This window comes from Pteropus alecto, unplaced genomic scaffold, assembly GCF_000325575.1.
Source record: "Pteropus alecto unplaced genomic scaffold, ASM32557v1 scaffold78, whole genome shotgun sequence".
NCBI lineage: Eukaryota > Metazoa > Chordata > Mammalia > Chiroptera > Pteropodidae > Pteropus > Pteropus alecto.
This window is the reverse complement of record NW_006443124.1, coordinates 13643294-13656451: the sequence shown is the minus strand read 5'-3', so window position 1 is coordinate 13656451 and position 13158 is coordinate 13643294. Positions and strand designations below refer to the sequence as shown.

At 42.5% G+C, this 13158-nt stretch overlaps 1 protein-coding gene and 1 pseudogene across 10 annotated transcripts in view; one reads left to right on the top strand and one right to left on the bottom strand.

The window, feature by feature from the left end:
• Window positions 1-13158, top strand: part of TRRAP (transformation/transcription domain associated protein) — a 114653-nt gene that overhangs the window by 73565 nt on the left and 27930 nt on the right. For 8 of the 10 annotated variants that reach the window (XM_025040703.1, XM_025040704.1, XM_025040705.1 and 5 more), the window contains exons 47-57: window positions 1699-1845; window positions 2563-2765; window positions 3362-3483; window positions 3797-4010; window positions 6248-6427; window positions 8328-8474; window positions 9718-9837; window positions 10045-10332; window positions 10487-10624; window positions 11302-11414; window positions 11828-11963. In XM_025040703.1, coding sequence (XP_024896471.1) covers window positions 1699-1845; window positions 2563-2765; window positions 3362-3483; window positions 3797-4010; window positions 6248-6427; window positions 8328-8474; window positions 9718-9837; window positions 10045-10332; window positions 10487-10624; window positions 11302-11414; window positions 11828-11963 — 1808 coding nt within the window. The remainder of the gene's footprint in view (window positions 1-1698; window positions 1846-2562; window positions 2766-3361; window positions 3484-3796; window positions 4011-6247; window positions 6428-8327; window positions 8475-9717; window positions 9838-10044; window positions 10333-10486; window positions 10625-11301; window positions 11415-11827; window positions 11964-13158) is intronic. The other 2 variants (XM_025040707.1, XM_025040702.1) reach the window with 1 other exon arrangement.
• On the bottom strand, window positions 1115-1233 carry LOC112472087 (annotated as a pseudogene).

Genomic DNA, 13158 nt, shown 5'->3' with positions numbered 1-13158 from the left:
TCAAGCTGGGAACTCATCCCTGTCTATTTGGTGAGGCTCTGGCTGCCCCGGGATATGAAAACTGGTTTCTCGGGTAATTGGGGCAGGTGTGTGACTTTGGCCTCCAGGTACCTGGAAGTCAAATGTATACTCAGTCTGCTTTTTGTCAAACTCGAGTCTGTGAGTAGGATTAGACTTCGGGTTAGGAACTCTAAAATTTTTTTTCTCCCTTATTACATGTTCATTGTAGAAAACTTTGAAAATACAAATGAAGGAAAGCTAAATAAGTTACCTGTAAGCCTCTCTACTTAGTAGTACTCAACATTTTGGAGTATGACTTTTATCTTTTTTCTATACATGTGTATGTAAATATATAGAAAGCCATTATTATGCATTACTTAAAATCATATTCCTTGCTATCTATACTTGCTGTCTATATTCTGGAACCAGATAGATTTGGCGGGTGAGGAATGCTTTTGTGACTTTTTTTAAAAGTAGGCTTACACAGTAGATCCTGCTTTGTAGTCTGGCTTCCATCACAGTATAGCGTGAATATCTTGTTCTTGGGAAGAGCTGACCACTGTTGGCTCTGCTTCCCTTCTATGTTAGGGTGACAGCAGGCGAGGGGTAGCCTGTTGAGCTGGCCACACTGCTCTCCTCTCTGTGCTGGGCAGCAAACTTGACTCGGTCTTCATGTTTTTTCCTGTTACTGGCGTCAGCATGGTAGAAGTAAGCATGGCTGCCAGGAACAGCCAGAACACATTTGCCATCTTCATCATTGTCATCAAGTTTCATGGGTTACCTACTGTAGAATCAGATTGGTCATATTTACTACACTACTGAGAATTGGTCATATTTACTACACTACTGAGCCTTTTAACAAAGCAAGCCTGAAGTTGTCCATATCTGTAAATGGCTAATAAATATCCTTTTTTTGTTCTGTTAATGTGTAGGCCAGGGTCAAGGTGTATATGAAAATGCCAGTTATGAAAGATAAATTTTCTTCACATACTCAATGTTCATGTTCTGATGTTAGTTTGCCGTTTTTTAATTTTTTAGACGAGGCAACCCTTGGTTGACCTCACAGATTGCAAGGACCTTGTCAGCTTACAATCCCTTATTTCTTAAATTTTTATGCCTACAGCACTTGGTCTTCCTAGGCGGTCTCCCATCCAAGTACTAACCAGGCCCGACCCTGCTTAGCTTCTGAAATCAGACGGGATCGGGCTTGTTCAGGGTAGTATGGCTGTAGACTAGTTTGCTGTTTTTTATTGACCTTATTATAACATAGTTTTTCAGAATGAAGTGCAAATTGAATTCTAACATTTGTCATGCCCAGATAGTCTAGCTAGAAAAAGATTTTTCCCTCCTCCCTCACCCCAAGCATATCATGAGATAAAAAACTTTACTTAGGGTGGTGTGCCATAACATAGATAAAATCCAGAACTAAAGGTAAGAATGTTGCTTCTACTGAAGCACAGAAATCTGTTCTCATGCTTATGATGTTGATCATGAATTAAGAAGAGTGAACATATAATGCTTCACAGTGTATTAGGTGTCATGTAAAAGCTTACAATGTTGACATTTGGGATTAATCTGTACTTTTGTTGGAAATAGCACATTTTTGTTTAGCACATTTTAAAATGTTTTCAATAGCACATTTTTGTTAATTGCTCAATCTAAAAAATTTTTTCTACAAAACCAACTTCTGCCTTTTAGGGACCCTCATGATCCTCAAGTCTGCCTGCAGCAACAACCCAAGCTACATAGACAGGCTGATCTCCGTCTTCATGCGTTCCCTGCAGAAGATGGTGCGAGAGCACCTCAATCCACAGGCGGCGTCGGGCAGCACAGAAGCAACCTCAGGTAACAAACTCGACTTGGTCCTCACGTTTTTTCCTCAGACTTTAACACCTAAACGGTGCTGACTGTGTGACAGTTCTAAAGCGAGCACTCACACCTGTTGTTTTGTGCAGTTCATCATCATTTGCTCTTAACAGAGTTTCTGAGCTTTTTGATTAAAACTAAAATGAGACTCCTTTTAAAAATGAATCGCTTTTAAAGTTTGTGACTGTGAAAATGAAATTTTTAAATGGTGGACGTTTATGTGAAACACTAAATGAGAGTTCCCTAACAATTTTGCTGTAAAACAGATTTTTTAATCAGAGCTGTTGCATCTGACAAAGAATTAAGTCACAGGTTCCAGACCTGAGGAGTGGGTTCCAGGAATCTGGGTGACATGTTGTGTGTGTGGGATCGGCTGTGGTTGGCACTGCTGCGCCATGCCCTTGGGACACAAGTGATGTGAATGTGACTTCACACTTGGCTATACCCCAGGGTTGCTGCTCACACCGGTCCCATCAGCTCCATCATCCCCTCCCCGTGGGGAGCCTCTTACAGGGCCACCCTTGCAAGGTGGTAGAATAGTAGGAATGTGACAAGGTACTTCAGATTACAGAGCTCTAGGTGCTGGAGAAAGTATTTGGGAGACAATGGGCAGAATCAGTATGCCACACAGTGCAGAGTGCTTGCCTGTTGATATTTGTTGGTAGAAATTGTTGGGCTGTTCTTTCTCCACTCGAGCAGGTACAAGTGAGCTGGTGATGCTGAGTCTGGAGCTGGTGAAAACACGCCTGGCTGTGATGAGCATGGAGATGAGGAAGAACTTTATTCAGGCCATCCTGACCTCCCTTATCGAAAAATCACCCGATGCCAAAATCCTCCGGGCTGTGGTTAAAATTGTGGAAGAATGGGTTAAAAATAATTCCCCCATGGCAGCCAATCAGGTGAGGGGCTGTGCTCTGGTCAGATGACCTTACTTTATATGTAAAAGAAAATTCAGGCGGCATCACTTTCTCAGCTCTTTCTTCTGAAAGTTCTCAATCAAGCAAAACATGTTCTTCCTGTATTTACATTCACAGTATCTCTTTTTAAGTTGGATTTTTCCCACTGTATTTTAACAGATTTTAAATAGAAACTTAATGTGGTTTTACTTCTGTCAAAATGTTAAATGAACCTTATTTGCTAGTCTTTTCTGGTGGTGAAGGTGAGCCAGAAAAAATAATAATGAAGGACTATTATTTAATAAGATGATTTGCAGCGTTCTGATTTGTTTTATAATTTAGAATTGCTTTCTTTCCCAAGTGAACTGTAGCCCCAAGGAAAATTATATTGGCATCTGTCTTGATTTTAAGCATCCAAAGATAACCAGGACCATTTTTGATTTTGTTGTTGTTGTTGTTGGGCTATGGCTGTCTTACTTTACTTGACAAAATTGTGGGAGCTTAAAAAGTAATAGAGTAGATGGCCAAAATACTTTTGAACATGTCTTTCTCATATAGAAATAATTGACCTTTTCTTTTAAAAAAATAAATTCATACAGACACCTACACTCCGGGAGAAGTCTATTTTGCTTGTGAAAATGATGACCTACATAGAGAAGCGTTTTCCAGAAGACCTTGAATTAAATGCCCAGTTCTTAGACCTTGTTAACTATGTCTACAGGTAAGTACAGCCATTAATCAGGTATTTCGTATATCAGTCTATAATGTGTTCTTTGGTCAGCCAACATTATGTGACTTTTTAATTTTTTTGCTATACCTAAGTTTTATATATTCATTTAAAAACTAAATCACATAACATAGTTTGGCATCCTAATGAAACCTTTTGCACAAATGCTGCATCAGCCTACGATGATTTATAACATGCTCTTGGTTTTTGTAAAGGCATTTTGGGAAGTTGGTACTTACTTGTTTTTTGTTGGTTTGCTTATGGCTCGTGTAGCTCTTCCATCTCTGTGTTCTCTCTTTGACTGCAGAGACGAGACACTGTCTGGCAGTGAGCTGACTGCGAAACTTGAGCCTGCCTTTCTCTCTGGGCTGCGTTGTGCCCAGCCGCTCATCAGGGCCAAGTTTTTTGAGGTTTTTGACAACTCTATGAAACGCCGGGTGTACGAGCGCCTGCTTTATGTGACCTGTTCCCAGAATTGGGAAGCCATGGGGAACCACTTTTGGATTAAGCAGTGCATTGAGGTAGGTCAAGCTCAGCTCACCATCTGCGGCTGGGGCACCGAAGCTGGGAGATGTCCACACACACTAAGATGATTTAGAAATCTTCACCATAAAGCCTGTTTTAATCTCTAATAGGTAGGAAAAAAAGACTTAAAGCCATGTTTTCATCTGAAGCTTTTTTTGGGTGATTTTAAGCCCTTTAATCAGAAAGTTGAGTAATATTCCTTAGTTTATAGTTAAAGATTCATTTTTCTGCAAATATAAAAATTGTCAATTTTGTCTCCATGCCCTAGAAGATTTAATGTGCTGTACCCGTCAGCTCTCATCATTCTTAAAGCAGGAAGGTGGGGCCAGGCCAGCCTGACATTGCCACGGGCTGTAGTCCCTCCAGGTGAAGGGCCAGGTGCTGGTGATAGAGGCCCATGTAAAACGGTCAGACCGTTTCAGGGCATGGTTAAGTCAGATGTTCTTTGATGTTTTTTTATGGGATTGTAGTGAGACTTCTTGTTTTCTTGTTTCCTTGTTATTCAGGTTGGCTATCTTTTATTCTTTGGCTTAATCACCAGCTTACTGTACTAGATGACCTGGGTTTTCCGTAGCAGGTTACTGGTACTGTGCAGGTAATTCTAGTCTACTTAATGAGAGTGAATGAGACTAGAAGGATTACCAAATTACTTTGTCAATGAGACAGAAGGTTGTGAAATTCTCTTTGCGGGGAAAGAAGGGAATCGTGGCGCTGGTTTCAGTGAGAGCCTGTTAGCATTTCTGTTTGTGCTGAATGCATGTTTTCTTAGTGGCCTATGGACACATATTTGGAGCTTTGCTGTTGGCAACACAGTGGGCAAAGTTCCCCGATATATTCTTCATTCTTTTAAGAGACCTATCGATTGCTATATTAGGTGCCAGGCCCTGGGTCAGGTACAGCAGATACAGAGATGAAAGACCTTGACTGTGGTGGGTACAGGAGTCGATAGAAGACAAAGCAGGCTGTAGGGCACAAAGCAGGAGTCTCTGTTCCTTCCCTCCCTCGTCCTCTGTATCTGGTCCGTTATCAGGTGTTACCTGATTGAGGCCACTTGCTTTTTCTCTTTTCCCTCTTCTACCTCTGTCTCTTGGCCACCATCATCGCTCACAAGGATGACAGGAACACTGTCCTTAGCATTCATCTACCTTCCGCTGACACACCAGATTTTTTTATTGTTACAGAATTTTCTTCAAGAACAAAGGAGATTGTGTTGCTCCTTGCGATTGTACTTGGTACAAAATCAGCCTCCAGGATATGGTCCTTCTGGCCCTTAGTAACCAGACCCTTACCTCTCTGTCCAACCTTGCGCTTTCCTTCTCTCTCTTACTCATTTGTCTCTGGCCTTGCTGGCCCTCCATGTTTACAGACATGCCACATTCTTGACACCTAAGCTAAAGCAGAATACCTTCTTCTCTGTCAGCCTCTTGTTCCTCTTTGTGTTGATGTTTGTCTTGTCCTTTGTTCCTCTGTGTTGATGTTGGTCTTGTCTTTCCCGCTGACTCTTCAGCTCTATGAGAGTAGGGAATACAATCTCTGTGAAGTTGACGAACGAGTCTCCAGGCCCTTATAGCGCCTGGCAGGTGCTCAGTGAATACTTGCAGAAAGAGTGCCAAAGTGGCTTGACTGGGGAGCATCATGCACAGAGGCCGGTGGTGAAGCATATTGGGGGTGGGGGACAGTCACGGAAGTGTTACGTGCAGGCTGGAGTGTTACATTATGGAAGATCTCGTGAGCCACGCTGAGGAGCTTGCCCTGTCCCTGGAAGACTGTGAGAAGCTGTTGGAGGGTGTAGGGAGATTGCTGTGTGGAAGGAGATGGATTTGAGAAGGGCACGTCAGGATGAGCCAGGAAGTTATGTCTAGGCAGGAGGTGACAGCTGCCCAGGTATTCAGGAGGACTTGGTGATGTGGTATGGGAGATGAGAGAAGGAAGAGTAGACAGACGAAGCAAAGGAAGCTGTCTTCTCTGTGGGAGATGCCTCTGAGATCACAGGAGGGGCAGCCCGTCCTTTGGGGGGAGGTGCCGAGCTGTGCTTTCTCGTAGATGTGGAGTCAGAGGGGTCTGAGTAAGGGCAGTCTGGAGGAGAGGGTCAGGCTTTCCGTCCAGGTTGTGGGCCTGGGAGTCATTAGCATGTGCATACCTGTTGAGATCACTAGGTGATGAGCGTGGGTCCCCACACCCCAGATGCCAGGCCTGGGTCCTAGGTTTTGATTTTCGTCCACAAATCCTCTAGCTGCTATTGGCCGTGTGTGAGAAGAACACTCCCATTGGTACCAGCTGCCAAGGAGCTATGCTCCCATCCATCACCAATGTCATCAACCTGGCTGACAGCCACGATCGAGCGGCCTTCGCCATGGTCACACACGTCAAGCAGGAGCCTCGGGAGCGAGAGAACAGCGAGTCCAAGGAGGAGGTAACATTGGCGTGTGCGGTGCCCTGTTCAGGGCAGAATGCCCATTTGTCCAAGTCCGTGGCAGCCTGAGACTGTTTTAGGGCGAGAGCACCATCTACCCGAAAGCTCTGAATGTGGTATCTGTGTCCAGTTAGGTTTTTTAAAACTTGAAATATGATTGACATATAACATTATATTGGTTTCAGGTGTACAACATAATGATTTCATATTTGTATGTATTGTGAGATGCACCACAATAAGTCTTGTTAACATCTGCCACCACATGTAGTTACAAATTTTTTTGCTTGTGATGAGAACTTTTAGGACTTATTCAACTTACATATATGTAATGCAGTGTGATTACCTATAGTTTCCATGCTCTACATTACATCCCCAGGACTTATTTATTTTATAACTAGAAGTTTGACCCCCTTCATCCATTTTCCACCCCCGACCCTTCCCAACCCCTGGCCTCTGGCAACCACCAATCTGTTCTCTGTATCTGAGCTTTCTTTTTTTTTTTCTGTTGTTTTTTTTTTAAAAGTTTTACATAAGTGAGATCATACAGTATTTGTCTTTCTTTGTTTTATTTCACTCAGCATCATGGTCTCAAGGTCTATTCATATTGTCGCAGATGGCAAGATTTCATCTTATGGCTAAATAATAATCCATTGTACATATGTACCACATCTTCTTTATCTGTCGATCCATTGATGGACACTTAAGATTGTTTCTAGTCAATTAGATTTTTTGAAGTTAAAATTGATAAGCTTCTCATGTTGCCATTATGTTTTGAGATAAGTAACTTCATCATGAGCTTGTGCTGCTTAGTACATGGTATTTTCCTGTTTGGTGACTTTTCTCTCCAAGGGAAAAGCAGCCCATATTGTATTTTAAAGCACTGCTCTGGGGAGTGACTCCACCGTAACGGAACCACGTCTTCAGCTGGTTCCACCAGCAGTGGGCTGTGACCCTCCCACATCTTCGCCTGGTCCCAGCAAGGACAGCTGTGGAGCCAAGAACTGGCCAGCAAGGCTGTTGCCTTCGTCCTGATGGCTCTCAGTGCTCCATGAGGGAGTGGGTGACACCACTCCTGCTGGACCTTTCGACTGTGTTTCCCTTAGGTTGTTGGCTCTTGGAAGCTCTGTCTGGAGGTTGGGTTTTAGATGATAGCCACCCAGTAATGAACGAGGCACCCTTTTTGCTCTAAAAGTGATGGTTTGTTCCCTCTCCTATATGTGAGGTATTTACTCATTTTTTTTACAAACAAAAACAAAAAATTTTCTTCACTGTGTTGCTAAACACTAGATCATTTGATGACATGATCTTTCCGTAATCCTTCTGCATGAAGTAAATTGTCAACTCTGAAGTGATTTTTCTGCATTTTCAAGGGTCTGTATCAAATGGTCAATAACTTACTTGACTTAGAGGCTAATTTGATGATTGAACTTTGTGACTTCCCAGAAGCTTCAACAAATAGGGTTTATTCTTTTTTTGGAATGAGTCTTATCAAACATCATGCCAACAAGGTTCTGTGCGGTGGCCCTGACACTTTTTTTAATCTGAATGAGGACATTAGCTAGGCAACTAGACTGCATTTTGAGGAATGATAGACTGTAATTCCTAGTGATTGTTATTATTTTTATTGTTTATAGTTTGTACTTTATTTTGCTTTCTGTAATCCAAATAAGAAAGTAAAATGGTGACATTTCTATAGTGTCATCTAAAAAGAGAAAGATAGGTCTAGTTTTAGTTAATCTATTTTAGAATTTAAGCTTATTTAAATAATTATAAACTTCCAGGAAATTAAAATTTTACTTGCCAAAAGTGTAACAAGTTTATGAGAGCTGTGTTTGTTGGGTTTTCTTTAACAATTTCACTTTTTGTTTCAATGTGAATTTACATTTGTTTTTGTTTTTAGGATGTAGAGATAGATATTGAACTAGCTCCTGGAGATCAGACCAGCACACCCAAAACCAAAGAACTTTCTGAGAAGGACATTGGAAACCAGCTACACATGTTAACCAACAGACATGACAAATTTCTTGATACTCTCCGGGAAGTGAAGGTCTGTGTGCAAGTTTGGAGGGATGGTTGTGGGTTTTTTCCGCCCCCTGAATATTTTGGATCCTAAATCAGGATTATTCCACAGCAGTGCAAAGTTTTCTTTTACAAGTAACACTAATTTTCCTTTCTCAGTTGAAACCGGTATGGTTCTGTGGGACTCTAACGTGGATGTTTTATGTAAAGATTTGAGAATTACATTTTCTTATGGGAGAAAATAAGAAAAAGACGTTAATTCCTCATTTTAGTATCCCGTGAAGGAAATATAAAAATTATTTACGAAATATATGTGATATGCTGCTGGATTGTTTTTCAAGTGTAATAAAAAAGAAAATGAGAATGCGTTAATGTGGTAAATCAAGTCCCCTTTTAGGGGAGAGAACCTCCAACTATACCTATCTTGAGATCTATCCAGATGGAAGCTCTTTGGTCTCCACAAAGTCACTGGTTATAGATATGATCGTTTTTCGGGTAATGACTCCGAGACTCTCTCATGGCTCCATGTATCAAGTTACTTTTGGAGAGTATTACAAGGGAGCAGGGATACTGCCGTTCACATCAGGAGTTCAGTAGGCCCCTTGGGCTTCAAGCAGGCTAGAAACCCGGCTGCTTATTTAGAAGTGTTGGCAGCTAATTCAGATTTTCAAGCACAGCAAAGCCGTGGACAAAAACACATCTGTGGATTTCATATGCTCCGAGTCATTACCTCGGAGTCTAGCTCTGGCCCCTTTCATAGGGTGTTGCGTTCACTTCATTGCAGTCACTTTTTCATCTCTTGTCCATTGTCGGTTGCATAGACTCTAAATTTCCATGGTTCTTGATTTGTTCTTCACATTTGTATTTGTTGGCAAAAAATTTGCCTCACATGCGTGTGTGTTTCCTCTTGCATGCTTTCGGCGGCCTCTGCTTTGATGGCACCTGTGTATCTCTCAGGTGCACTTTCTGCATCGACATGTTTGGAATTGTCCTTAAAGTTAAACAATGGAGGCGTGTCACTGATGAGCCCTTACCCACGTCTGTGCTTGGCTGCTGAGCACACCATGGGTTGGTTTCTGGTGCTCAGAATCTGTGTTTTCATTCCGACATGACACTTGCTCAGATTTCCAGAAGAGTGAAAGTGGAGGGGTGTCTGTCTGGCAAAGTCTGAGTCAGTGAGTCTCCTGAGCGTGGATGTGTGAGGCAGCTGCGTGGCAGGATGGTTAGCACCAGCCCGTGCCCAGCTACACTAACTGGTTTTCTTTCTGTAGACGGGGGCACTGCTCAGCGCTTTCGTCCAGCTGTGTCACATTTCCACAACACTAGCGGAGAAGACGTGGGTCCAGCTTTTTCCCAGATTGTGGAAAATTCTGTCTGACAGACAGCAGCATGTGAGTATATGTTTCACATCCTACTTTGGAAAATGTAGTTTTAACTTTTGAGAAGTTATTATGAAAAATCTTGATTAAGTTTCAAAGGATGAAGAAACTACTATCATATAAGAGTGAAGTATCAAAGGTTGGCAGATGCTGTGTGAGAGAGTAAAGACATGCAGATTTTAGAATGAAGACCTAAATTAACATGGCCTTTGGTTTCAGGCTCTGGCTGGTGAGATTAGCCCGTTCCTGTGCAGTGGCAGTCACCAGGTGCAGCGGGATTGTCAGCCCAGTGCGCTGAACTGCTTTGTGGAAGCCATGTCCCAGTGCGTCCCTCCAATTCCCATCAGACCCTGCGTTCTGAAGTACTTGGGGAAAACACACAACCTTTGGTTCCGCTCCACACTAATGCTAGAGCACCAGGCTTTTGAAAAAGGTCTGAGTCTGCAGATTAAGCCGAAGCAAACAACGGAATTTTATGAGCAGGAGAGCATAACTCCACCTCAGCAGGTGAGGCCTCTTCTCATTTGTTAATTATGTCTTCCTTGTCAGTACACCCTCAATAAACATCTCCCAGGGGATTTTAAATTGCAGCACAGCAAAGTTGATTGATTGAGAAAAAGTTTTTGTCATGAGCACTCAGAACCATAATCTGTGTTTTCAGGAGATACTGGATTCCCTTGCTGAACTCTACTCTTTGTTACAAGAGGAAGATATGTGGGCTGGTTTATGGCAGAAGCGTTGCAAGTATTCGGAGACAGCAACTGCCATTGCTTACGAGCAGCATGGATTCTTTGAGCAGGTAGCCACTGTCAAATGAAATGGTTGGGTTCCATGGTTATGGTACATAATTATAATATTCTGGTGTTCTTAAGTCAGTTCACATTTAAGTGAGAAGTTTACTGTTCTACTTGAAGCATCTGTCTTATACATAAAGGCCCTTTGGCTGAAGATGCAATTTAAGAGAAACATACATGGCATGGACGTTTTTAAAGCTCACTCCTAAGTCATTTACTGTTAGAAGATAGTGGAGATGCCTTTTAGCTGTACTCATTCGTCCTTTTGGAAATGGTGGTTGACATTTCGTGTTTAAATTTTAACCCTCCTACTTGTCCTTTCAGAGTAGCGTGGGCCATGGTCCCAGGGTATAGTTCTCAGCCTTGTTTAGCACACTGAGCCCCAGAGACTCCAGAAGCATAGGCACGGGCGCAGCCCTTGCTCTCATCACTGGAGGATGGAGCAGCTCGCCCTGGGTCCAGGCGCTCACCTGCTCCTTCCGTTCTGTGTGGGGAATTGTGCACCTTAGTTCTTTTCTCTCTCTCCTGTTCTCCGTGAATAGAGAATTTCAGGGGACAAGTGATTGTAGAGAATGTGAGGCACTTCTGGGTCTATGGTCCACCCTGCCCTAAATAACTGAGCAATAGTTGAGGAAAAGTTTCTAATTAAACAGCAGTTTGAAAGCATTATTAACTTTCTTAGGCACAAGAATCCTATGAAAAGGCAATGGATAAAGCCAAAAAGGAACACGAGAGGAGTAATGCGTCCCCTGCTATCTTCCCGGAATACCAGCTCTGGGAGGACCACTGGATTCGGTAAGCTGGGTGGCAATGGGTTCGAATCAATTAAGGCAACCGTGAAAAATCTCTGAAATTTTCTCATAATGAGTGTTTTTAAAAGGGAACTTCGTTACTTTCTTAATGGTCCCATGGAAAAAAAGAACAAACAAAAATCCGCAAATAGTTTTAAAGTCTCGAGAAATTCAAAGTGTCTGTTGGAGAAACAGTGGCTGTGGTGCGCTGAGCTCTCTGCTGTGCGGTGGGCGGTGCTGGGTGTTCCAGCAGGTGACCTTGCCCAGAATCAAGCCTGGCATCCCACAAAGCCCACCCTTCGGGGCAGCGGTGTTTTCTTTCTTCTGTGGAAGGGAAGTGAACGACTATCCCTGCCCTTTCATGAATCTGTTGGTTTGTTGGTAACAGCTTTTGCTCGCGACTCCCTGGTCTTCTAGGTGCTCTAAGGAATTGAACCAATGGGAAGCCTTGACGGAATACGGCCAGTCCAAAGGTCACATAAACCCTTATCTCGTCCTGGAGTGTGCTTGGCGGGTGTCCAACTGGACCGCCATGAAGGAGGCGTTGGTGCAGGTGAGACCTCCCTCTCACCTCCTCGCTGACTCGTCCACTCTCAGATCACATTCTCCATAGATGCCTGGGGGTTTTTTTTGCCAAAGTCGTGAATCTTCTCTGGAAATTTCTCTTCACTTAGAACAAGCTGAGCATTTTGGCAGATGAAAGATAGCTCTTGGGAAGCAAGAATTATTTTTGGTTATCTCTAATACCTTTCCTGATTTTGAGTGAAATTAGAAATTAAGTATATATTCGTCATCTAGTTACAATAATAAGTATGGGGTGTGGAGACCTTGGATTCTATGAGAAACAAATAAATAGTGCCTGGAGAAATTTGGAAGAACAGGATCAATTTTACTGGTGGATTTTATTGGCGGAAGCACTGCTAGAAGTGAGTACAGCAAGGTTGAATTGTGTAAGCCCAGGGCCTGGTAGGTTAGTCGCTATCAGTAAAAGTTTGTTGAATCAAAGCATGTTACGTGTCATGCAAGTGATGGTGTGTAGTGTAAGTGAAGTTGAGTCATTACCTTGGTTGAGCGCCACATTTTTAAAAATTGAATTCCGTCCAGAGGAATTTGGTGCATGATGGGCGAGTTGGGCACACAGTTCAATTCCCTTTTTCTCACAGGGAAGCTTCTGTCGGAGGCATCAAAAGCTATTGGACAGTATAGCTGTGTGTATTATCTGAAACCCACAACACATTATTATTACTGCTTATTATTGTCTTCGGATGCAACCATTCTTGTTGCTCTTTATTTTTTCCTGCATCTGTGCCCGTCCATCAGACTCTCCCTCGGCCCCTCTCCCTGCTGCTGCTTTTCAGGTTTTGAACTTTTCTGTGTGCTGTTTCTGTTAATGAGGTTTAGGGGAAGGAAATGCTTTCATCCTTTTCTCACCGTTTACCTAGAGAAGGTTTACTTAGATTCACACCAATGATTTTCTTAATGTGGAGACTACAAAAGCACATTGAGATTATAGGCCACTGTCTTTGAAATGAGAAACCTAAAATTTTAACCTGTATTGTGGCTATTTCATTACTAATGTCACTTTTTAACAAAATGCAAAAGATTGAAGAACTGAAATAGTCACAAACTATTAACCACAGAGTGGTTATAGAGCCCAAGTCTTGATTTCAGATTGGGACCTGGGAAATTGCTCATCTGATGTAAGGAGTTGTGTTACTTGGAGAAAATAACCAATCACTTATAAAGGT